The sequence below is a fragment of the Boleophthalmus pectinirostris genome, unplaced genomic scaffold, assembly GCF_026225935.1.
Source record: "Boleophthalmus pectinirostris isolate CB_2022bp ecotype Guang Dong unplaced genomic scaffold, ASM2622593v1 HiC_scaffold_20, whole genome shotgun sequence".
In the NCBI taxonomy this organism is placed as follows: Eukaryota; Metazoa; Chordata; class Actinopteri; order Gobiiformes; family Gobiidae; genus Boleophthalmus; species Boleophthalmus pectinirostris.
This window is the reverse complement of record NW_026571153.1, coordinates 400,710-425,985: the sequence shown is the minus strand read 5'-3', so window position 1 is coordinate 425,985 and position 25,276 is coordinate 400,710. Positions and strand designations below refer to the sequence as shown.

Genomic DNA, 25,276 nt, shown 5'->3' with positions numbered 1-25,276 from the left:
GAGACACACACTCTGTTTCGTTTATTTCATGCAGAGCAGGAGAGTCAAAGTCATTTTGTTCTGGGGGTCGTGTCCCGGATCAGAAAACTCATGTCATAAAAACCCCAAAAATAACAATAAGTTCAAATATTTGTGCAGAGAAACACAAATCTATTACAGAAATCTTTTTTAATTGATGAACTCTTTCTTTTACAAAATATTATAATATTATGAACAACCTGAAACTTTAAGAAAAATACAATTTCAACACAAAGTTTGAACATGAACTTGTCTGTAAACAGGAATAAGTCCATTTTTGTTGTAAAATCCTGCACTCGGCTCCACTTTTCTCATGTTGGACATTTTTCTGATGAGGGTGTCACGGTCAACAGTCAAAACGATCGTCCTTTAAGAGCGTTTGGAAAGAGACAAGTCTTCATTTGTGCTGCTCTGGTGGGAGGGGCCACGTACAGAGACGCTGGAGACGCTGCTGTGATAAACACCACACAAAATTAACACCATTTTAATAGAAAATATCATTAAAATATTTTAGTAGAAAATCAGCCGAGGGTCCAAGATTAAAGGTCTTGGAGGGCCGGATCTGGCCCCCGGGCCGTGTGTTTGACACCTGTGATGTAGACGATTAAAGTCACACTGTGTAACTTTCCTGGTGCTGATGCCGTCGCTTTGTCTGGAATGTCCCACAGAACGGCTTTAATTAAATCTCTTTTTCTAACGCTGAAGTCGTGGCTCGTGTTTGTTTATGACGTCGTTTTGGATCAATAAGATTTAAAATGTGACGATTAGAACAAAACCGTCCACAGGTCACACGGATTTAGACAAAAAAATCTCTGTACGTCTAATTTAAACTCCCAACATGTCACTTTTTAGCCCAGAAATGTTGAGTTTTTTTGCATTTGTTTTTTGTGTTTTTTGCTTCCGAAAAACAGAAAAACGTCGCATCTCCACAAACCCGACTCTTGTCCAACGTTGGAAATGTTTTTAAGGACTTAAAATTCTCTCATCCTCACAGAGAATTTATCCAAATCAGACAGTTTTTCTAAAGTCGTCGCTCGTGTTTCTTTATGTCATTCAGTCCTGGTTCAGTCCTGGTTCAGACCTGGTTTAACCCCGGTTAAGACCCAGTTTAGTCCTGGTTTAGTTCTGGTTCAGTCCCATTTCAGACCTGGTTTAGTCCTGGTTCAGTCCTGGTTTAGACCCAGTTTAGTCCTGGTTTAGTCCTGGTTTAGACCTGGTTTAGTCCCGGTTTAGTCCCGGTTTAATCCTGGTTTAGACCTGGTTTAGTCCTGGTTTAGACCTGGTTTAGACCTGAGTTTTAGACCTGGTTTTAGACCTGGTTTAGTCCCCGGTTCAGTCCCGGTTTGGTCCCGGTTTAGTCCCGGTTTTAGACCTGGTTTAGACCTGGTTTAGTCCTGGTTTAGACCTGGTTTAGACCTGGTTTAGTCCTGGTTTAGTCCCGGTTCAGTCCTGGTTCAGTCCGGGTTTAGACCTGGTTTAGTCCGGGTTTAATCCTGGTTTAGATCTGGTTTAGACCTGGTTCTGTCCAGGTTCAGTCCCGGTTTAGTCCTGGTTTAGACCTGGTTTAATCCTGGTTTAGTCCTGGTTTAGTCCTGGTTTAGTCCTGGTTCAGTCCTGGTTCAGTCCCGGTTCAGTCCTGGTTTAGTCCTGGTTTAGACCTGGTTTAATCCTGGTTTAGTCCTGGTTTAGTCCTGGTTTAGTCCTGGTTTAGTCCTGGTTTAGTCCTGGTTTAGTCCTGGTTTAGACCTGGTTTAATCCTGGTTTAGACCTGGTTTAGTCCTGGTTTAGTCCTGGTTTAGTCCCGGTTCAGTCCGGGTTTAGACCTGGTTTAGTCCGGGTTTAATCCTGGTTTAGACTGGTTTAGACCTGGTTCTGTCCCGGTTCAGTCCCGGTTTAGTCCTGGTTTAGACCTGGTTTAGATCCTGGTTTAGTCCTGGTTTAGTCCTGGTTTAGTCCCGGTTCAGTCCTGGTTCAGTCCCGGTTTAGTCCTGGTTTAGTCCTGGTTTAGTCCGGGTTTAGACCTGGTTTAATCCTGGTTTAGTCCTGGTTTAGTCCTGGTTTAGTCCTGGTTTAGTCCCGGTTCAGTCCTGGTTTAGTCCTGGTTCAGTCCCGGTTCAGTCCGGGTTTAGTCCGGTTCAGTCCGGGTTCAGTCCTGGTTTAGTCCTGGTTCAGTCCCGGTTCAGTCCGGGTTTAGACCTGGTTCAGTCCTGGTTTAGTCCTGGTTTAGTCCTGGTTCAGTCCTGGTTCAGTCCTGGTTTAGTCCTGGTTTAGTCTTTTATCCTTCTTTTTCATTTTTCATTTAAACACAAAATCAAAAACTGAAAAAAACTAATAATTTTTAAGTTTTTTTTCCATTTTGGTTTTGGAGACAAATAATGAAGAAAATTGTTTTGTTTTTTTCATTTTCTTATTTTTGGTTTTATTTTGAAAAACAAACGACACACAGATTGTCAGAGCTCACGTCGTCTTCTTGATTAGTTTTATTTTTTAACACATTAGACTCGGCGTTTCTCCAAGGTTCAAGGAAACCTGCAGAGGATTTGGTATTTTTTGTAAACGTACAAATCCAAATAAAACAGAAAATAATAAAATCTCAGGTTTATGGAGGAGGTGCCAGGATGACGGAGCAAAGATGATCCGTTGTGTTTCCGTTGTGTTCTTTGACCTCTGAGGAGACGTTTGCTGCAGATGTTGGGACACGCTCGGTTGCGTCATTTCCGTCTGGTCTTGTGAAACTCGGCCGCGCCTCAGGTCAAAGTGCTTCAGTCTCACTTATCTGACGAACAGTGAAGAAGATCCAAGTCCAGACGCGTGACTGTCGCATTCCTCGGCCGAGTTTTAACGCCGTTTTCCTCAACACAAACGTGAGACGAGCCTGGAGGAACGTGGAGATGTGAGGTCTGAGCACCTCCTTTTACACGTTCTTCTACACGTCCTTCTACACGTCCTTCTACACGTCCTTCTACACGTCCTTCTGCACGTCCTTCTACACGTTCTTCTACACGTCCTTCTACACGTCCTTCTGCACGTCCTTCTACACGTCCTTCTGCACGTCCTTCTACACGTTCTTCTACACGTCCTTCTACACGTCCTTCTACACGTCCTTCTACACGTCCTTCTACACGTCCTTCTACACGTTCTTCTACACGTCCTTCTACACGTCCTTCTGCACGTCCTTCTACACGTCCTTCTGCACGTCCTTCTACACGTTCTTCTACACGTCCTTCTACACGTCTTCTACACGTTCTTCTACACGTTCTTCTACACGTTCTTCTGCACGTTCTTCTACAGGATCTTCTACACGTTCTTCTGCAGGTTCTTCTACACGTCCTTCTACACGTCCTTCTACACGTCCTTCTTGCACGTCCTTCTACACGTTCTTCTACACGTCCTTCTACATGTTCTTCTACAGGATCTTCTACACGTTCTTCTACACGTTCTTCTACACGTTCTTCTGCACGTTCTTCTACAGGTTCTTCTACACGTTCTTCTGTAGGTTCTTCTACACGTCCTTCTACACGTCCTTCTGCACGTCCTTCTACACGTTCTTCTGCACGTTCTTCTGCACGTTCTTCTGCACGTTCTTCTGCACGTTCTTCTACACGTCCTTCTACACGTCCTTCTACACGTTCTTCTGCAGGTTCTTCTGCAGGTTCTTCTACACGTTCTTCTACACGTCCTTCTACACGTCTACTCCTTCTACACGTCCTTCTGCAGGTTCTTCTACACGTTCTTCTGCAGGATCTTCTGCACATTCTTCTACACGTCCTTCTACACGTTCTTCTGCAGGTTCTTCTACACGTTCTTCTGCACGTTCTTCTACACGTCCTTCTACACGTCCTTCTGCAGGTTCTTCTACACGTTCTTCTACACATTCTTCTGCAGGTTCTTCTGCACGTCCTTCTGCCTCCTGTTTGACTCCAGAGATCAGACCAGAGATGTTTGTTTTTGAGAGTGAGGAGAGGACAGTTGTGTTTTGTTTCATTCACAGATTTATTCTGTATGTGTCTCGTTTTCGAGCAACAACAGAAGATCGATACAGAAGATCGATACAGAAGATCGATACAGGAGGATACACAAACTCAAAATAAAAATATAGAAAAAAACGAAACTAAATCAACACCACACGCACACTTCACTGTTTGAATTTGAATTTATTTGTTTGGAGGATAAGCCCCTTGAGATGTCTCGCCGTCTCGTTTTCGATGGGGTCCTCACTTCACTATTAAACACAGAATAAATCAATTTTGAACAAAAACTAAGACAGAGTTCAAATAAAGTCACATAACGTTTTAAAAGTCCACAGGTTCTGTCCAAACTGCACCATTTTTAATCGAAGGGACAGAATAAAAACCGGGAATCGATGAGGGAAGATCTTTAAAATCAAACAGAGATTTATATTTAAACGAGTGTTTTCCAGTTTGTGTTTTCACTCGTGGGACAACAGAAAGTCTGATCTGCGTTGAGTGAAATGAACGAGGATCTGAAGGGAACCAAACACTGGCTGAGAGTTTGAGATGTTCAGCAGAACTTTAGATCAGTGGTTTTCAGCAGGTGAGTCGTGTTTCCTCTGGGGGGCGTCAAAGAGCCACTGTGGAGGCGCGACACACGTGAAGAAAAAACAACGACCCACATCGAATCGATTTGAAATATATCGTGTAAAATCAAAACTCTTCTGTATGGAGGTCGTATCGTGTCGTGTCGTGTCGTGTGTCGTATCGTGTCGTGTATCGTGTCGTGTCGTATCGTGTCGTGTCGTATCGTGTCGTCGTATCGTGTCGTATCGTATCGTGTCGTATCGTGTCGTCGTGTCGTCGTCGTATCGTGTCGTATCGTGTCGTATCGTGTCGTATCGTGTCGTATCGTGTCGTATCGTGTCGTGTCGTGTCGTATCGTATCGTGTCGTGTCGTATCGTGTCGTATCGTGTCGTGTCGTATCGTGTCGTATCGTGTCGTATCGTGTCGTATCGTGTCGTGTCGTGTCGTATCGTGTTCGTATCGTGTCGTATCGTGTCGTGTCGTGTCGTATCGTGTCGTATCGTCGTGTCGTATCGTGTCGTATCGTGTCGTATCGTGTCGTATCGTGTCGTATCGTGTCGTATCGTGTCGTGTCGTATCGTGTCGTATCGTATCGTGTCGTATCGTGTCGTATCGTGTCGTGTCGTATCGTGTCGTATCGTCGTGTCGTGTCGTATCGTGTCGTATCGTGTCGTGTCGTATCGTCGTGTCGTGTCGTGTCGTGTCGTGTCGTCGTATCGTGTCGTATCGTGTCGTGTCGTGTCGTCGTATCGTGTCGTATCGTGTCGTATCGTGTCGTATCGTGTCGTATCGTGTCGTGTCGTGTCGTGTCGTCGTTCGTGTCGTGTCGTATCGTCGTCGTGTCGTATCGTGTCGTGTCGTGTCGTATCGTGTCGTATCGTGTCGTAATCGTGTCGTGTTCGTGTCGTGTCGTGTCGTGTGTCGTGTCGTATCGTGTCGTATCGTGTCGTATCGTGTCGTATCGTGTCGTGTCGTGTCGTATCGTGTCGTATCGTGTCGTGTCGTATCGTGTCGTGTGTCGTGTCGTGTCGTATCGTGTCGTATCGTGTCGTGTCGTATCGTGTCGTATCGTGTCGTATCGTGTCGTGTGTCGTGTCGTATCGTGTCGTATCGTGTCGTATCGTGTCGTGTGTCGTATCGTGTCGTATCGTGTCGTATCGTGTCGTGTCGTGTCGCGTGTCGTGTCGTATCGTATCGTGTCGTATCGTGTCGTATCGTCGTCGTGTCGTATCGTGTCGTATCGTGTCGTGTCGTATCGTGTCGTGTCGTGTCGTATCGCGTCGTATCGCGTCGTGTCGCGTCGTATCGTGTCGTGTCGTGTCGTGTCGTGTCGTATCGTATGTCGTGTATCGTGTCGTATCGTGTCGTATCGTGTCGTATCGTCGTGTCGTGTCGTGTATCGTGTCGTATCGTGTCGTATCGTCGTGTCGTGTCGTGTCGTATCGTGTCGTATATCGTATCGTGTCGTATCGTGTCGTATCGTGTCGTATCGTGTCGTGTCGTGTCGTGTCGTATCGTGTCGTGTCGTATCGTGTCGTATCGTGTCGTGTCGTATCGTGTCGTATCGTGTCGTGTCGTGTCGTGTCGTGTCGTATCGTGTCGTATCGTGTCGTGTCGTGTCGTGTCGTATCGTGTCGTATCGTGTCGTATCGTCGTCGTGTCGTGTCGTCGTCGTGTCGTGTCGTATCGTGTCGTGTCGTGTCGTGTCGTATCGTGTCGTATCGTGTCGTATCGTGTCGTATCGTGTCGTATCGTGTCGTGTGTCGTATCGTATCGCGTATCGTGTCGTGTCGTATCGTGTCGTGTCGTGTATCGTATCGTCGTCGTATCGTGTCGTGTCGTATCGTGTCGTATCGTCGTGTATCGTGTCGTATCGTCGTGTCGTGTCGTGTCGTATGTGTCGTGTCGTGTCGTGTCGTGTCGTGTCGTATCGTGTCGTATCGTGTCGTATCGTGTCGTATCGTGTCGTATCGTGTCGTGTCGTATCGTTCGTATCGTGTCGTATCGTGTCGTGTTCGTATCGTGTCGTATCGTGTCGTATCGTGTCGTATCGTGTCGTCGTGTCGTGTCGTAGTCGTGTCGTATCGTGTCGTGTGATCGTGTCGTATCGTGTCGTGTCGTGTCGTATCGTGTCGTATCGTGTCGTATCGTGTCGTATCGTGTCGTGTCGTGTCGTATCGTGTCGTATCGTGTCGTGTCGTATCGTGTCGTATCGTGTCGTATCGTGTCGTGTGTCGTGTCGTATCGTGTCGTATCGTGTCGTTCGTGTCGTCGTATCGTGTCGTGTCGTATCGTGTCGTATCGTGTCGTATCGTGTCGTATCGTGTCGTCGTGTCGTATCGTGTCGTGTCGTGTCGTGTCGTGTCGTATCGTGTCGTGTCGTGTCGTGTCGTGTCGTATCGTGTCGTATCGTGTCGTATCGTGTCGTGTCGTATCGTGTCGTATCGTGTCGTGTGTCGTGTCGTGTCGTGTCGTGTCGTTATCGTGTCGTGTCGTATCGTGTCGTATCGTGTGTGTCGTATCGTGTCGTGTCGTGTCGTGTCGTGTCGTGTCGTCGTATCGTGTCGTATCGTGTCGTGTCGTGTCGTATCGTGTCGTATCGTGTCGTGTCGTGTCGTGTCGTGTCGTGTCGTTCGTGTCGTATCGTGTCGTATCGTGTCGTATCGTGTCGTATCGTCGTGTCGTATCGTGTCGTATCGTGTCGTATCGTGTCGTATCGTATCGTGTCGTATCGTATCGTATCGTGTCGTCGTGTCGTGTGTCGTGTCGTGTCGTATCGTGTCGTGTCGTGTCGTGTCGTGTCGTGTCGTATCGTGTCGTATCGTGTCGTATCGTGTCGTGTCGTGTCGTGTCGTGTCGTGTCGTATCGTATCGTGTCGTGTCGTGTCGTGTCGTATCGTGTCGTATCGGTCGTATCGTGTCGTGTCGTGTCGTGTCGTGTCGTGTCGTATCGTGTCGTATCGTGTCGTGTCGTGTCGTGTCGTATCGTATCGTATCGTGTCGTATCGTGTCGTATCGTGTCGTATCGTGTCGTATCGTGTCGTTCTCTGACATGTTTCTGTTTTGTTTTGTGTTTGTAGTGAAACTCACAGGACGCGGAGAAGAATGGAGGGAGCAGAGGACGCCAGCCCCCCCACGTCCACAGGAGACACCCCCACGTCCACAGGAGACACAGGAGACACCCCCACGTCCACAGGAGACACAGGAGACACCCCCACGTCCACGGGAGACACAGGAGACACCCCACGTCCACTGAGACACAGGAGACACCCCCACGTCCACAGGAGACACCCCCACGTCCACAGGAGACACAGGAGACACCCCCACGTCCACAGGAGACACAGGAGACACCCCCACGTCCACTGGAGACACAGGAGACACCCCAACTCACACGGTAAGAGAGAAAGAAGAAATAAAAAACGCAGGATCATGTTGAGGGGGATAATCCAAACATTTTGAAGGTCGTTTTATCTCACAAATTTACCCCTGTGAGTTTTAAGTCTTGTTCTGATGTTCTGATGTTCTAATGTTCTGATGTTCTAATGTTCTGATGTTCTAATGTTTCTGATGTTCTAATGTTCTGATGTTCTGATGTTCTAATGTTCTGATGTTCTAATGTTCTGATGTTCCTCCTCACAAACGGAGCTGGACTTGTGTTTCTTTCATTCACATGTTTGAGTGACTCTGGAGTCAAAAGATTTCAGAAATATTCATGTGTGTAGGAAAGAAATCTGTGTATATTTGGGAAAGAAAGTCCTGGTTTAGTCCTGGTTTAGACCTGGTTTAGACCTGGTTTAGACCTGGTTTAGACTGGTTTAGTCCTGGTTTAGACCTGGTTTAGACCTGGTTTAGACCTGGTTTTAGACCTGGTTTAGACCTGGTTTAGACCTGGTTTAGTCCTGGTTTAGACCTGGTTTAGACCTGGTTTAGTTTAGACCTGGTTTAGTCCTGGTTTAGTCCTGGTTTAGTCCTGGTTTAGTCCTGGTTTTAGACCTGGTTTAGACCTGGTTTAGACCTGGTTTAGACCTGGTTTAGACCTGGTTTAGTCCTGGTTTAGACCTGGTTTAGACCTGGTTTAGTCCTGGTTTAGACCTGGTTTAGACCTGGTTTAGTCGTGGTTTAGTCGTGGTTTAGTCCTGGTTTAGACCTGGTTTAGTCCTGGTTTAGTCCTGGTTTAGACCTGGTTTAGACCTGGTTTAGTCCTGGTTTAGACCTGGTTTTAGACCTGGTTTAGACCTGGTTTAGACCTGGTTTAGACCTGGTTTAGACCTGGTTTAGTCCTGGTTTAGACCTGGTTTAGACCTGGTTTAGTCCTGGTTTAGTCCTGGTTTAGACCTGGTTTAGTCCTGGTTTAGACCTGGTTTAGTCCTGGTTTAGACCTGGTTTAGTCCTGGTTTAGTCCTGGTTTAGACCTGGTTTAGTCCTGGTTTAGTCCTGGTTTAGTCCTGGTTTAGTCCTGGTTTAGTTCTGGTTTAGACCTGGTTTAGTCCTGGTTTAGTCCTGGTTTAGACCTGGTTTAGTCCTGTTTTAGTCCTGGTTTAGTCCTGGTTTAGTCCTGGTTTAGTCCTGGTTTAGACCTGGTTTAGTCCTGGTTTAGTCCTGGTTTAGACCTGGTTTGGTTTAGTCCTGGTTTAGTCCTGGTTTAGACCTGGTTTAGTCCTGGTTTAGTCCTGGTTTAGTGGTTTAGTCCTAGTTTAGTCCTGGTTTAGACCTGGTTTAGTCCTGGTTTAGTCCTGGTTTTAGTCCTGGTTTAGTCCTGGTTTAGACCTGGTTTAGTCCTGGTTTAGACCTGGTTTAGTCCTGGTTTAGTCCTGGTTTAGTCCTGGTTTAGACCTGGTTTTAGACCTGGTTTAGTCCTGGTTTAGACCTGGTTTAGTCCTGGTTTAGTCCTGGTTTAGTCCTGGTTTAGACCTGGTTTAGTCCTGGTTTTAGTCCTGGTTTAGACCTGGTTTAGTCCTGGTTTAGACCTGGTTTTAGTCCTGGTTTAGTCCTGGTTTAGACCTGGTTTAGACCTGGTTTAGTCCTGGTTTAGTCTGGTTTAGACCTGGTTTAGTCCTGGTTTAGTCCTGGTTTAGACCTGGTTTAGACCTGGTTTAGTCCTGGTTTAGTCCTGGTTTAGTCCTGGTTTAGTCCTGGTTTAGACCTGGTTTTAGACCTGGTTTAGTCCTGGTTTAGACCTGGTTTAGTCCTGGTTTTAGACCTGGTTTAGACCTGGTTTAGTCCTGGTTTAGACCTGGTTTAGTCCTGGTTTAGTCCTGGTTTAGTCCTGGTTTAGTCCTGGTTTAGTCCTGGTTTAGACCTGGTTTAGTCCTGGTTTTAGTCCTGGTTTAGACCTGGTTTAGTCCTGGTTTAGACCTGGTTTAGGTTTAGTCCTGGTTTAGTCCTGGTTTAGTCCTGGTTTAGACCTGGTTTAGTCCTGGTTTAGTCCTGGTTTAGACCTGGTTTAGACCTGGTTTAGTCCTGGTTTAGTCCTGGTTTAGACCTGGTTTAGTCCTGGTTTAGTCCTGGTTTAGTCCTGGTTTTAGTCCTGGTTTAGACCTGGTTTAGTCCTGGTTTAGTCCTGGTTTAGACCTGGTTTAGTCCTGGTTTAGACCTGGTTTAGACCTGGTTTAGTCCTGGTTTAGTCCTGGTTTAGTCCTGGTTTAGTCCTGGTTTAGTCCTGGTTTAGTCCTGGTTTAGACCTGGTTTAGACCTGGTTTAGTTCTGGTTTAGTCCTGGTTTAGTCCTGGTTTAGTCCTGGTTTAGTCCTGGTTTAGTCCTGGTTTAGTCCTGGTTTAGACCTGGTTTAGACCTGGTTTAGTCCTGGTTTAGTGTTTAGTCCTGGTTTAGTCCTGGTTTAGTCCTGGTTTAGTCCTGGTTTAGACCTGGTTTAGTCCTGGTTTAGTCCTGGTTTAGACCTGGTTTAGACCTGGTTTAGACCTGGTTTAGTCCTGGTTTAGTCCTGGTTTAGTCCTGGTTTAGACCTGGTTTAGACCTGGTTTAGTTTAGTCCTGGTTTAGTCCTGGTTTAGTCCTGGTTTAGTCCTGGTTTAGTCCTGGTTTAGTCCTGGTTTAGACCTGGTTTAGACTTGGTTTAGTCCTGGTTTAGTTTTAGTCCTGGTTTAGTCCTGGTTTAGACCTGGTTTAGTCCTGGTTTAGACCTGGTTTAGTCCTGGTTTAGACCTGGTTTAGTCCTGGTTTAGTCCTGGTTTAGACCTGGTTTAGTCCTGGTTTAGTCCTGGTTTAGTCCTGGTTTAGTCCTGGTTTAGTCCTGGTTTAGACCTGGTTTAGTCCTGGTTTAGTCCTGGTTTAGACCTGGTTTAGACCTGGTTTAGTCCTGGTTTAGACCTGGTTTAGTCCTGGTTTAGTCCTGGTTTAGTCCTGGTTTAGTCCTGGTTTAGTCCTGGTTTAGACCTGGTTTAGTCCTGGTTTAGTCCTGGTTTAGTCCTGGTTTAGACCTGGTTTAGTCCTGGTTTAGACCTGGTTTAGACCTGGTTTAGTCCTGGTTTAGACCTGGTTTAGTCCTGGTTTAGTCCTGGTTTAGTCCTGGTTTAGTCCTGGTTTAGTCCTGGTTTAGTCCTGGTTTAGACCTGGTTTAGACCTGGTTTAGACCTGGTTTTAGTCCTGGTTTAGTCCTGGTTTAGTCCTGGTTTAGTCCTGGTTTAGACCTGGTTTAGTCCTGGTTTAGTCCTGGTTTAGTCCTGGTTTAGTCCTGGTTTAGTCCTGGTTTAGTCCTGGTTTAGTCCTGGTTTAGTTCCTGGTTTAGTCCTGGTTTAGTCCTGGTTTAGACCTGGTTTAGTCCTGGTTTAGACCTGGTTTAGTCCTGGTTTAGTCCTGGTTTAGTTTAGTCCTGGTTTAGTCCTGGTTTAGTCCTGGTTTAGACCTGGTTTAGTCCTGGTTTAGACCTGGTTTAGACCTGGTTTAGTCCTGGTTTAGACCTGGTTTAGTCCTGGTTTAGTCCTGGTTTAGTCCTGGTTTAGTCCTGGTTTAGTCCTGGTTTAGAGACCTGGTTTAGTCCTGGTTTAGTCCTGGTTTAGTAGTCCTGGTTTAGACCTGGTTTAGTGGTTTAGACCTGGTTTAGTCCTGGTTTAGACCTGGTTTAGTCCTGGTTTAGTCCTGGTTTAGACCTGGTTTAGTTCTGGTTTAGTCCTGGTTTAGACCTGGTTTAGTCCTGGTTTAGTCCTGGTTTAGACCTGGTTTAGACCTGGTTTAGACCTGGTTTTAGTCCTGGTTTAGTCCTGGTTTTAGACCTGGTTTAGTCCTGGTTTAGTCCTGGTTTAGTTTAGTCCTGGTTTAGACCTGGTTTAGTCCTGGTTTAGTCCTGGTTTAGTCCTGGTTTAGACCTGGTTTAGTCCTGGTTTAGTTCCTGGTTTAGTCCTGGTTTAGTCCTGGTTTAGTCCTGGTTTAGTCCTGGTTTAGACCTGGTTTAGTCCTGGTTTAGACCTGGTTTAGACCTGGTTTAGTCCTGGTTTAGACCTGGTTTAGTCCTGGTTTAGTCCTGGTTTAGTCCTGGTTTAGTCCTGGTTTAGTCCTGGTTTAGACCTGGTTTAGTCCTGGTTTAGACCTGGTTTAGTCCTGGTTTAGTCCTGGTTTAGACCTGGTTTAGTCCTGGTTTAGACCTGGTTTAGTCCTGGTTTAGACCTGGTTTAGTCCTGGTTTAGTCCTGGTTTAGTCCTGGTTTAGACCTGGTTTAGTCCTGGTTTAGTCCTGGTTTAGTCCTGGTTTAGTCCTGGTTTAGTCCTGGTTTAGACCTGGTTTAGTCCTGGTTTAGTCCTGGTTTAGTCCTGGTTTAGTCCTGGTTTAGTCCTGGTTTAGTTTTTAGTCCTGGTTTAGTCCTGGTTTAGACCTGGTTTAGTCCTGGTTTAGACCTGGTTTAGACCTGGTTTAGACCTGGTTTAGACCTGGTTTAGTCCTGGTTTAGACCTGGTTTAGTCCTGGTTTAGTCCTGGTTTAGTCCTGGTTTAGACCTGGTTTAGTCCTGGTTTAGTCCTGGTTTAGTCCTGGTTTAGACCTGGTTTTAGACCTGGTTTAGTCCTGGTTTAGTCCTGGTTTAGTCCTGGTTTAGTCCTGGTTTAGTTCTGTGACGTGATGTTGTTGCGTCTGTAAATTCGTGTTCGTACAGGACAAAGTGTAAATCATAAATTTTCTTTTTGTGATTATAATTCTTGATGTCGTAACTTTTCCGTTCATAATCTGATGATAAAATATATAAAACATTTTCTGTTCGACTCGACTCGACTCCAGAGTTTAACAAGATTTATTTTATGTTCAACTACAGACAAATACACACAGATTTCTATCTTATGCACATGAAGTAACTCTCCATAAGTGAGTGTTTATCATGAGTCTGTCTTAGTGAGTCCACACGTCCCAAAACCACTGATTTGTCCAGATTTATACAAGAAATGTCCCAGTGTCTGTGTTTTGGACGAGTCTGATCCTGAAACAGTAAAGAACCGTTTAATTTCATCAGGTCAGAGGAACCTGCACTGAGTCTCCAGCAGAGGGCGGTGACGCTCTGCACCCACAGCCTCGCGCTCTTAAACCTGATCTGGTCCTGGTCCAGAAGGTTCTGAACCCACTGAGGAGAGGTTCTGAACCCACTGAGGAGAGGTTCTGCTCTGTCCTGAAAATGGGACTTTTTTGAGGAACATGAGGATCTAGTTTCGATTTTCGTTCAGTATCGATTAGGATTTGATACTTTCCATACTTTTGACAAAACTAATACTGAAATACAGAAACTCTCTGATTAGACCTGGTTTAGTCCTGGTTTAGACCTAGACCTGGTTTAGACCTGGTTTAGACCTGGTTTAGTCCTGGTTTAGTCCTGGTTTAGACCTGGTTTAGACCTGGTTTAGTCCTGGTTTAGTCCTGGTTTAGTCCTGTTTTAGACCTGTTTTAGACCTGGTTTAGACCTGGTTTAGACCTGGTTTAGACCTGGTTTAGTCCTATTTTAGTCCTGGTTTAGACCTGGTTTAGTCCTGGTTTAGTCCTATTTTAGTCCTGGTTTAGTCCTGGTTTAGTCCTGGTTTAGTCCTGGTTTAGTCCTGTTTTAGTCCTGGTTTAGACCTGGTTTAGTCCTGGTTCAGTCCTATTTTAGTCCTGGTTTAGTCCTGGTTTAGACCTGGTTTAGTCCTGGTTTAGTCCTGGTTTAGTCCTGGTTTAGACCTGGTTTTGTCTGGGTTTAGTCCTGGTTTAGTCCTGGTTTAGACCTGGTTTAGTCTGGTTTAGTCCTGGTTTAGTCCTGGTTTAGTCCTGGTTTAGTCCTGGTTTAGACCTGGTTTAGTCCTGGTTTAGTCCTGGTTTAGTCCTGGTTTAGACCTGGTTTAGTCCTGGTTTAGTCCTGGTTTAGACCTGGTTTAGTCCTGGTTTAGTCCTGGTTTAGACCTGGTTTAGTCCTGGTTTAGTCCTGGTTTAGTCCTGTTTTTTTCAGGAAAGGTTTTGTTCTCACAGGGTTTGTTTTGTCTCATTTGTTTTTTTATTTCTATTTTATTTTATTTTATTGTTTTATGTTTAGTTTTATTTTTTTTTATTTTAATCATATTTCTGTGTCTCTCTGTGGTTCGGGCAGGTTTCAGTTTTCCTTCGGCGTAAACGTGACCCGTGCGGCTCTCGGTCGGTTCTGTCGTGTGGAGTTTGTCTGATTCGATTTATTTTTGTAGGAATCTCCTCAAACGTCGGCGCTCTGTGTGAAACCCCAGTGTCCACCTGAAGAGGGCGCCGCTCTGGGCTCAGAACACACACACACCAGCACAGGTAAAACCTGCTCTGCAAACAAGACAAAACATAAAATCTAAACACAAAATCCCTCAGAAAATGACTTAAAGTAGAGAAATGATGTGTCTGTGCAGCGAGATCATTTTAGTGACAAGTTCTCTTCAAATAAACGACTCTAGACGAGAACGAAGCGTCTCAGAACCAGTACTGTATTTTTCAGACCATAAGTCACACCAGCCAAAAAAAGCATAATGAAGAAAAAAAAAACAAATTTGCACTTTTTGGGGAAATCTATTTACACAAGTTTAACAAACTCTTAGGGAAGCCACAACACAAGAAAAAGCCACAACACACCAAAAAAAAGCCACAACACACCAAAAAAACACCACAACACACTAAAAAAACACCACAACACATAAAAAAACGCCACAACACACAAAAAAAATGCCACACAACACACTAAAAAAACACCACAACACACAAAAAAAAGCCACAACACACTAAAAAAATGCCACAACACGTAAAAAAAAAAACACGCCACAACACACTAAAAAAACGCCACAACACACAAAAAAAAATGCCACAACACACTAAAAAAAACGCCACAACACTCAAAAAAAACACGCCACAACACACTAAAAAAAACGCCACAACACACCAAAAAAACGCCACAACACACTAAAAAAAACGCCACAACACACCAAAAAAAAACGCCACAACACACTAAAAAAACGCCACAACACGTCAAAAAATGACACAGCACACCAAAAAAAAAAGCCACAACACACTAAAAAAACGCCACAACACGTCAAAAAACAACACAGCACACCAAAAAAAGCCACAACACACTAAAAAAAACGCCACAACACACCAAAAAAAAGCCACAACACACCAAAAAAAAAGCCACAACACGTCAAAAAATGACACAGCACACCAAAAAAAACGCCACAACACACTAAAAAAACGCCACAACACATCAAAAAAATGCCACAACACACCAAAAAAAAAGCCACAACACACTAAAAAAACACCACAACACACTAAAAAAACACCACAACACACTACAAAAAACACCACAACACACTAAAAAAAACGCCACAACACACCAAAAAAACACCACAACACACTAAAAAAAACACCACAACACACTAAAAACGCAGTGACCACGGGACTCTGTTTTCCGACGGACCAAGCGAAGAGAAATAGAGTCCCGCGGTCATTTCCGTTGTGGCTTTTTGTTGTGTTGCCGTGTTTGTATTTGTTATGAGCCTCTCCCGGCTTCTGTAAACTCTCCATCTCACTCCAAATCACTAAATCACTTCAATTCTTCATCCTCGGTGTCACTTCTGAACAACTCGACCTCGACCTCCGGAGGGAAACAGAGCGATGCTTCCGGTTAGAATTATTACAGAATTTATGTTTTGTTTATTTTTATAATTCAAGTTTTTATTTTGTGTTATAAATTTGAGCACATAACACAACAGACAGCAGCACTTTACTTTGGGGCGAAGGGATAAAACAACAAAGTTCTGGATATAAACATGTCGTACACAAGTGAACTCCAGAGAAAAATAAACTATCAAATAAAATAAGAGTCAAAGTCCATGTGACAAACCTCCAGAACTTTTTAATTTCCACTCAATTGAACCTGTTACAAATACAAATCATTTCAGTTCTAAATCAAAGGCCACATCAGTTCAGTGGAAAAACAAAGATTTGCTTCCCCAAAGTGTCGACTTCAAATGTGTTTTAGTCCATTTATCAATCAAATCTGTCCCGGGCGTTTCAATCACAAACAGGAGCCCGAGATTTTACACTAATGTCCATGTTTTTATTCAACAATTTTCATCAAATTATCCTTCCACAGACTCAGAACGACCTGAGCTGCACCTTTAAAACCACACGCACATTTTCACACCTCTGCTGTTACTGATTTATCCACTTGGCGACCTGGGTGTGTTTTTGCCAAACCTCTTTTCTATTCTGGTCTTTCTGAATCCCGACAGGATGATTTCGGTGTCACTGAAGTCCAGACTTTGTCCATCCATCCAGTGACTTCAGGAAAGTTTCATGGTTCATCCTCCCCAATCCACGTGTCTGTCATTTATTCATTTTACAAAATAAAATAAAAAATAAGAAAATGAGAAAACAACAATTTTCTTCATTATTTGTCTCCAAAACCAAAATGAAAAAAAAAAAAAAAACGGATAACGGATAATGATTCTGGGACTAGTCCAGGACTGGTCCCGGACTCAGTCCCGGTCTCAGTCCTGATCTCAGTTCTGGTCTGGTCCTGGTCTGGTCGCAGCCTCAGTCCTGGTCCAGTCCCAGTCTCAATCTCAGTCCCAGTCTAGTCCTGGTCTGGTCCCAGTCTGGTCCTGATCACCCAACAGTCTACGCAGGCGCAGCTCCGAGCCCGTCCCGACACTCAGTCCTGGTTTAGTCCTGGTTTAGTCTTGGTTTAGTCTTGGTTTAGTCCTGGTTTAGTCCGTTATCTTTTTTTTTCCATTTTTCATTTAAACACAAAATCGAAAAACTGAAAAAATTAATCTTTATCTGTTTTTTTTTTTCATTTTGGTTTTGGAGACAAATAATGAAGAAAATATTTGTTTTATTTCCGTTTTCTTATTTTTGGTTTTATTTTGAAAAATGAATGAACGACACACGGATCCTCCCGGGGTCACGAGTTTCTCTCTCACTCCAAACTTTCTTTCCGCTGCTCGATTTCCGTTTTCAGCTGCAGATTTCACGACTCGCAGTTTGTAAATCTGCAGAATCTGATTTTGTTTTTGTGTTCATTTGTGTTCAGTCTCTCAGTCTTCGTCTTTATAAGTTTGTTAAAATTAACGGTGCGATCGACTGACATGATCCAGACAGGACAGAGGCTCTTTCTGCAGGAGACATGCGCAGTAGAGCCAAGTGACATTGGTGCAGGAGGAACAGGAGCAGCAGATCCTCACACACAAGACTAGAACCTCTCCACACTTCACCAAAAACATTTAATATAGAATCACACCGAGAATAAGTCACAGAAACACACAAACCACCAACAAACGTCACACTACAGTACGAAAAATACAGTAAACGATCGAACCTGTGATTTACATTTAACTTATTGTAGTAAAATGGATCTTGTGTCTTTGCTGTGTAATTTAGTTTAGTTTTGTTCAGTTTCAGATTCACCTGTGACTCCTCCTCCTCCAGATTCACCTGTGACTCCTCCTCCTCCTCCTCGCGTGGGTGCGGCGGCCGTCGTGGTTCAGAGCAGCAGCAGGAGTCCGGCGAGTGAGAAACTGGAGCGAGTCCGGAAGTGGAGCATCACCACCTACAAAGTACAGCAGCTTTTACAACCACCAAGTCTGAGTTTAGAGATCACAGGTTGGGCTCGAGGCTCGGTTTAGTTCAAATGTAAAACACCTGCGGATGGATTTGTTTTTATTTACACGTTTGAAATCACAATATTCGTCTAAAATCACTTAGAAAAGATGCAGCGTCCAGTGGAGCGAATCACAAACATCATCACGAACAGTCGGTGTTATGGATCTGTTAGGGCCGATGTGACGGACACACGGGCATCTGCGCAGACGGACACTCGGGCATCTGCGCAGACGAACACACAGGCATCTGCGCAGACGGACACACAGGCATCTGCGCAGACGGACACTCGGGCATCTGCGCAGACACCTGCCCCTGGGTCTGTTGGGGGCGCTGTGTAAAAAATGTCGAGGTTCTTCTGTTCTCTTCTGTTCGTTTGCGCTCCGTCTGAAGTCTGTAACTCGTCCTAGAGTAAATCAGTGGGAGGTTTGTGTCTGTGACTCACGGTGAGTCTTTTGTGTCGATCAGAGTCGATACAAACGGTCCGTGTGAGTCCAGAGCCGCACTTGTCGCTCTGACACGCCGCTTTGCCTCATGAAACTCAGGGATGATTTAATAAAATGATACACACTCGAAAGAAACACAGATACGGCGTTTAAAACCAAATATTCAGTTTATTAAAGCCTTAAGGCCACGCCCACATCGCCCCATGTGAGACAACGACAACAACGACAACAGACCTGAAATTAGAGTTTAAAGTTTAAGTAAAGATGAAAGTTTCCTGAAACATGAGTCAGTCCAAATAAACTCCAGATGATCAGAGAGAAGAACCGACTAGAGAAACATCTGAGGAGTTTGACGACGTTCAGCAGAAGAACAGTTGGTGTTAAATCTCCTCCTCGGTGTTTTGTGTTTTGTTTTTCAGTGCACACGTCAGGCTCTGGCGGAGAAACTGGGCCGCGGCTCTCGGACCGTGGACCTGGAGCTGGAGCCTCGTCTGGAGCTGCTCAGGGACGACCGGCAGCGCTACGATCACATGACCAAACTCACGCAGACGCTGGCCAATCAGATCGCTCAGCTCTCCGTCACGCAGAAGGCGCTGGGGGACGCGTTCTCTGAGCTCAGCGTCAAAACGCCGACACTACACGTGAGTGTCTGAAACCGTCCTGTCTCTGTCTCCGTGGAGATGTTACTGTTTGGAATGTTCCACAGTACGACATTAAATCTTTCTCTCTTCATGACGACCAAACCAGACGTAGTTCCAGGTCAGATCTGTGGAGAGTCTGTTTTTCTAGGGATTTTTGAGCCATAAAACCGTCTGTAATTGAGTAAATTAGGGGAGGGACTTGATTATAAAAAAGTCAATCTGTTTTAATTCAATTAATCACAGAACAATATTTGCTCCAAAAGTAACATTTATTTTATCTAAATGAATTTTAGTGGACGACGTCATCAAATAAAACACAGACACTTTTAAACTGGAGCTTTTTTAATGTCTGGAAAAATGTCTTGAAAAAAATAAATAGCATTTCATTTCAAAATAGTCGGCAAAGGTAAAATACTTTAAGTTGTTTCTTCTGAACGTCGTGTACGTCTTGACTTTTTGATGTAGTAAAAACGCAAAATAAAAATCTTTGAGAGTGAAGTCGTCAGTGTTTCTGATGTTGACTTACTCATCTTCTTCCTGAAGCTCGTCATGTGTTGGAGTTTCTCTCGTTTGTACTCGGAGCAGAACTTGATTTGAAAAAAATCGTGGATGAAATTGAAACCACAATATCTGCCAGAAAAATCTAAATTGAATTTTTACTTAAAATCGTTCAGTCCTAAACCGCGACCTGCTGCACTGACAAACGTTCTGTGTTGTTTGTCAAACTGCGATAAAATGTTTTCATATTTTTAATGCATAATTTTCTTTGTAATTAATCGTAATTAAAATGTTAATGTCTCACCGCTTGAATAAATGTAAAGTCGAGCTGTTTAAAGTCACACTGAGGAACATTCCAGACAGAACAATGACGTCTCCATAGAAACGAGCAGGTGACTGACTCCTGTTTGGATTTTCTCAGCCTGGAACTGCCACTTTCTGCTGAACTGAAAGAAAAATCTGTTGTAGTTGCAAAATCCATGTGTTGTTCATTCATTCATTTTTCAAAACCAAAAAACAACAATTTTCTTCATTATTTGTCTCCAAAACTAAAATGAAAAAAAAAAAAAAAAACAGATAATGATTTGTTTTTTTAAGTTTTTGTGTTTAAATGAAAAATGGAAAAAACGGAGAACGGGCGTTTCTCATTTCTGTGACTTAAACTGCGATGCCGGAGTTTTGTGCCGCATACGGACTAAACCAGGTCTCAGTCCTGGTCTCAGTCCTGGTCTCAGTCCTGGTCTCAGTCCTGGTTTTAGTCCCGGTCTGGTCCTGGTTTCCTGATCACCCGATGGTCTACGCAGACACATGTCCAGGCCAGTCCCGACACTCCTGATTCAGTCCTGGTTCAGTCCTGATTGAGGACTGAGACCGGGACTGAGACCGGGACTGAGACCGGGACTGAGACCGGGACTGAGACCGGATGAGACCGGGACTGAGACCGGGACTGGAGACCTGGACTGAGACTGGGACCCGGACTGGGACTGACACCAGGACTGAGAGCATTTTAGACCTGTTTTAGTCTTGTTTTAGTCCTGGTTTAATCCAATATCCATTTTTTTCCATTATTTATTTAAACACAAAATTGAAAACTAAAAAAAACAAATCATTATCTGTTTTTTTCATTTTGGTTTTGGAGACAAATAATTAATTTTTTCCTATTTTGGTTTTATTTTGAAAAAACGAATGAACGAATGACACACAGATTTTCCAGTCACATCTGTTCTTTCTGGTCACAGATTGTGTTCGAATCAAACTCAGGTTTGGTTTTACGGTGGTTGTTGTGTTTCGTGCAGGTGGAGTTTGGTTTTACGGTGGTTGTTGTGTTTCGTGCAGGTGGAGTTTGGTTTTACGGTGGTGGTTGTGTTTCGTGCAGGTGGAGTTTGGTTTTACGGTGGTTGTTGTGTTCGTGCAGTGGAGTTTGGTTTTACGTGTGGTGGTTTTTGTTTCGTGCAGGTGGAGTTTGGTTTTAGGTGGTTTTGTGTTTCGTGCAGGTGGAGTTTGGTTTTACAGTGGTTGTGTTTCGTGCAGGTGGAGTTTGGTTTTACGGTGTTGTTGTGTTTTCGTGCAGGTGGAGTTTGGTTTTATGGTGGTGGTTTGTGTTTCGTGCAGTGGTTGGTTTTACAGTGGTTGTGTTTCGTGCAGGTGGAGTTTGGTTTTATGGTGGTTGTGTTTCGTGCAGGTGGAGTTTGGTTTTATGGTGGTTGTGTTTCGTGCAGGTGGAGTTTGGTTTTACGGTGGTTGTTGTGTTTCGTGCAGGTGGAGTTTGGTTTTACGGTGGTTGTGTTTCGTGCAGGTGGAGTTTGGTTTTACGGTGGTTGTTGTGTCTCGTGCAGGTGGAGTTTGGGCTGAACGCCGAGGCTCAGAGGTTTCTGGGTAAAAGCGGCGAGACCCTGAGCGCCGCCGTGAACTCCTTCACCTCCGACATGAACACGCTGCTCAACAAAACCATCGAGGACACCATGATCAACGCCAAACAGTACGACAACGTGAGGTGAGAACGACACACACACACACAAACACACAAACGAACAAACACACACACACGAACACACAACACACACACAACCCAGCTCGTTGGGGTCAGGGAAGTAACAAAAATAACCAAGATGGAAAATGGAATAAATGAAATAATGTGTAATTAACAGGGATGCAAAAGGTAAAATAACAAACCAGACTAAAATATACAGAAAATAACCTAAACTAAGAAACAGAACAACAGAATAAACAGACAAGTTTTGTGCCACAAAACGGGTCACGCAGACTTACACAAAAACGAGTGATTAAACTAACGGACAAACACAAAACTCAAACACAAGTGTCCCAAAGTAAAACCACAAAAACCCACAAACAGAATCAAGTGACCGAATTTTCAAAAAAGGCACAAAACAGAACTAAACTACAGAACTAGACACACATGAACACAAAGTGGCAGACGGGCCACAAAGACCAGCGCCTGAACAGGTGCTGGACTCACCTTAAACAGGGGGAGGAGTCTGCAGGTGAGGCGGGATTGGCCAGGTGTAAATTTGCTCCACCAATCACAGACCAGGACTCACACAGCAGGATCCAGGTCAGCCCGCAAAATCATTTAAAGCTCACAGAACAAATTAGAGCTGAAAGTCTGGGGCCGTAACACACACGCACACGAACACACACACACACACACACACACACACACACACACACACAATATAGTTCTTCTGTTTGGTCCTTTCACACCTGCAAACCAACCAAACCTGGTCCCGCTGACGTTTATCCAAGGCTCCTGCTCCAGCGGGTTCCACTGACCTCTCAGAAGTGAGGCAGAGACGCACTGACTCCCACCGAGTCTGCGAGGTCCAGGCCCATCCCAACCCCCCCGAGCCGAGGCCGACCTCACAAACCTACAAACCTACTGCCAGCCGCGGGCCAGACGTCCAGGCTAGGGATGGGCAGGATTAATCGATAATTGATCATTAAGAATTTGATGGATTCCGTTCATTTTACTGGACAAACTGAATGTATGTGTGTGTGTCGTGACCAAACAGGTGTGTACATGTGTCTCTGCATCAGAAGGAGCGAGACACAAACAGTGGGTCAGTCTGTAACGAACCGAAGCACAAATGTGGATTTAACCAGGATTTGTAGAAGAAATTCCACACTTTCCGTTGCGTTGGGACAAGTGTGAGTCCATGTGCACAGTGGATAAAGCAGCACATATGTTTCTGTGTCCAGTGGGAAAAAGTTTTTCCAGGTGAGAGTCGCTCAATGTGGATGACGAGGCCCCGCCCCCCTCCCCCCGTACGCTGTCCTGGTTTTGACAAACACAAATCTGGTCACACTGACCTGTATTCACCTGAGTCATGTCTTTTAATCCAACACAAGTTGAACCACATCAGCGACACAAGAGCTGGAGTTTTATCTTCACTTAGTTTATGTAAATTAGTGATGTGGTTTTAAGTTTTGTTTCTGTGAGATTTGAACAAAACTGAATTAAACACATTATAATGTCAAACAGCTGATGTGGATCTAGAGTCGTTATGTTTATATGTCGTAAAGTTGAATTTATTGATGCAGATTAGTGCAGATAGTAATAATAATGATGATCATTTTAATATAAAAACATTCATGATTAATCCATAATCGATCGTTAATTCTTTTGCCGATCGATTAAAAAAATTTCATCAAATGCCCGTCACTAGTCCGGACACAACCCCGGCCCCCGTCACACACCTTACTCAAATCAGAACCAACTAAAAACAATACAAACCCACCTAAACCAACCCAAAAATAAACCCAACTCAAACCAACCAAAACCAACTAAGAGCTTCTGGTTTGATTAAAACAGAGGTCGGTAACCCAAAATGTTCAAAGAGCCATATTGGCCCAAAAAAACAAAACCCAAACCTGCCTGGAGCCTTATATAATCCTCATATGAAGACAGCACAGACTGTCAGTGTATTAACTGTATAAACCCACTATTAAAATGACTCAGTCGGCTACAAATATAAAATGAGCATCATGAAACACAAAGCGTCTGTGACCCTCTCACACTCACTGCTCCGTCTGTAGACACTGAAATCAGGTGGTTGGTGTTTATTCCTTTGTCATTTAGGCTCCGTTTACACGGACACGGGGATTTTTAAAAACGGAGACATTTCCCTTCGTTTGTTCACGTCATTTACATGCAAACGGTGAAAACGAATCTTTCTAAAAACTCCGGCTGGAGTGGAGATTCTGGAAAACTCCGGTTTCACGTTTGTGTGTAAACTGAGATAAACAGAGTTTTAGGAGCCGACGCGCTGAAAGTGCCACCGACGTTTACCTGTTGCTATGACGACGAGCAGAAGCTCTGAGCTCAGCAGCAGAAACACACAGGAGCAGCTCCTCCAGACGGGGCTGAGGTCCAGTGTTGGTCAGATGGTCCAGAGGCTTCGTCCTCCATGTCCTGGTTCCAGACGGAGACGAGTAAGACCAGCACAAAGAACTGGGTCTGAGTGTTTCAGTGCTTCATCTGTGCGCTGGTTCTGTGTGTTAAAAGTGAGAATGTTCTGTGGACCACAGGTCCGGCTGCTCTGGTCTGGTTCTGAGGTGGAGCAGCGTCCGGACAGAAGTGTGAATCCAGTTTGGTTCATTATGTTGTTCTGAGCGTCCGTCTGCGCACGTGTTTTGTTTTTTGTTTTTTTGGGGAAAGTTCTTCTCAGGTGGAGGTGGACACCACCCCCACTTCAGCTTCAGCTCATCTGTTTGTTCTGCTGAAACACTTTTCATGTGTTTCATTCACACACAGATGATGGATCAGATCCATGAGCAGATGAACGAGGGTTTTACCCCGAAACAAACCAGATTAAAACAACAACCAAAAAAATCATTCCTTTTTCATTTTCACTCATTTTTGAAAAAGCTGCAGGGAGCCACTAGGGGAGAGTTAAAGAGCCACATGTGGCTCTGGAGCCGCGGGTTAGAAGGTTTGATGCACCAGCTGCTGTTGGCGTGAAAGAACCTTAGCGTAGGTCATCCTGAAGCTCGCGTGTTCTGATCCGTGTTCTGATCCGTGTTCTGATCCGTGTTCTGATCCGTTGTTCTGATCGTTGTTCTGATCCGTTGTTCTGATCCGTTGTTCTGATCCGTGTTCTGATCCGTGTTCTGCTCCGTGTTCTGATCCGTGTTCTGATCCGTTGTTCTGATCCGTGTTCTGATCCGTTGTTCTGCTCCGTTGTTCTGATCCGTGTTCTGATCCGTTGTTCTGATCCGTGTTCTGATCCGTTGTTCTGATCCGTGTTCTGATCCGTTGTTCTGATCCGTGTTCTGCTCCGTTGTTCTGATCCGTTCTGATCCGTGTTCTGATCCGTGTTCTGCTCCGTTGTTCTGATCCGTTGTTCTGATCCGTTGTTCTGATCCGTTGTTCTGCTCCGTGTTCTGATCCGTTGTTCTGATCCGTTGTTCTGATCCGTGTTCTGATCCGTTGTTCTGCTCCGTGTTCTGATCCGTGTTCTGGTCCGTTGTTCTGATCCGTTGTTCTGATCCGTTGTTCTGCTCCGTGTTCTGATCCGTTGTTCTGATCCGTTGTTCTGATCGTTCTGATCCGTGTTCTGATCCGTGTTCTGATCCGTGTTCTGATCCGTTTCTGTTCTGATCCGTGTTCTGATCCGTTGTTCTGCCGTGTTCTGTCGTTGTTCTGTGTTCTGATCCGTCTGTCCGTGTTTCTGATCCGTGTTCTGATCGTGTTCTGATCCGTGTTCTGCTCCGTTGTTCTGCTCCGTGTTCTCTGATCGTCGTGTTCTGCTCCGTGTTCTGATCCGTGTTCTGATCCGTTGTTCTGATCCGTTGTTCTGATCCGTGTTCTGCTCCGTTGTTCTGATCCGTTGTTCTGATCCGTGTTCTGATCCGTGTTCTGCTCGTTGTTCTGATCCGTGTTCTGATCCGTTGTTCTGATCCGTGTTCTGCCCGTTGTTCTGATCCGTTGTTCTGATCCGTTGTTCTGATCCGTGTTCTGATCCGTTTGTCCGTCTGATCTCGTGTTCTGATCCGTGTTCTGCTCCGTGTTCTGATCCGTTGTTCCGTGTTCTGATCCGTTGTTCTG

General features: G+C 44.8%; 1 protein-coding gene across 6 annotated transcripts in view; it reads left to right on the top strand.

The window, feature by feature from the left end:
- The window catches only part of LOC110168735 (arfaptin-1-like), a 30,974-nt gene that overhangs the window by 1,692 nt on the left and 4,006 nt on the right, over window positions 1-25,276 (top strand). For 2 of the 6 annotated variants that reach the window (XR_008632504.1, XM_055156075.1), the window contains exons 2-7: window positions 7,638-7,730; window positions 7,828-7,951; window positions 14,198-14,291; window positions 17,424-17,584; window positions 18,493-18,714; window positions 21,048-21,205. Coding sequence is in view for 5 of the 6 variants with exons in the window: in XM_055156075.1 (XP_055012050.1) it covers window positions 7,663-7,730; window positions 7,828-7,951; window positions 14,198-14,291; window positions 17,424-17,584; window positions 18,493-18,714; window positions 21,048-21,205 (827 nt within the window). In the remaining variant the exon portion in view is untranslated. Of the gene's footprint in view, window positions 1-7,637; window positions 7,731-7,818; window positions 7,952-14,197; window positions 14,292-17,423; window positions 17,585-18,492; window positions 18,715-21,047; window positions 21,206-25,276 lie in introns of all 6 variants that reach the window. The other 4 variants (XM_055156079.1, XM_055156077.1, XM_055156078.1 and 1 more) reach the window with 4 other exon arrangements.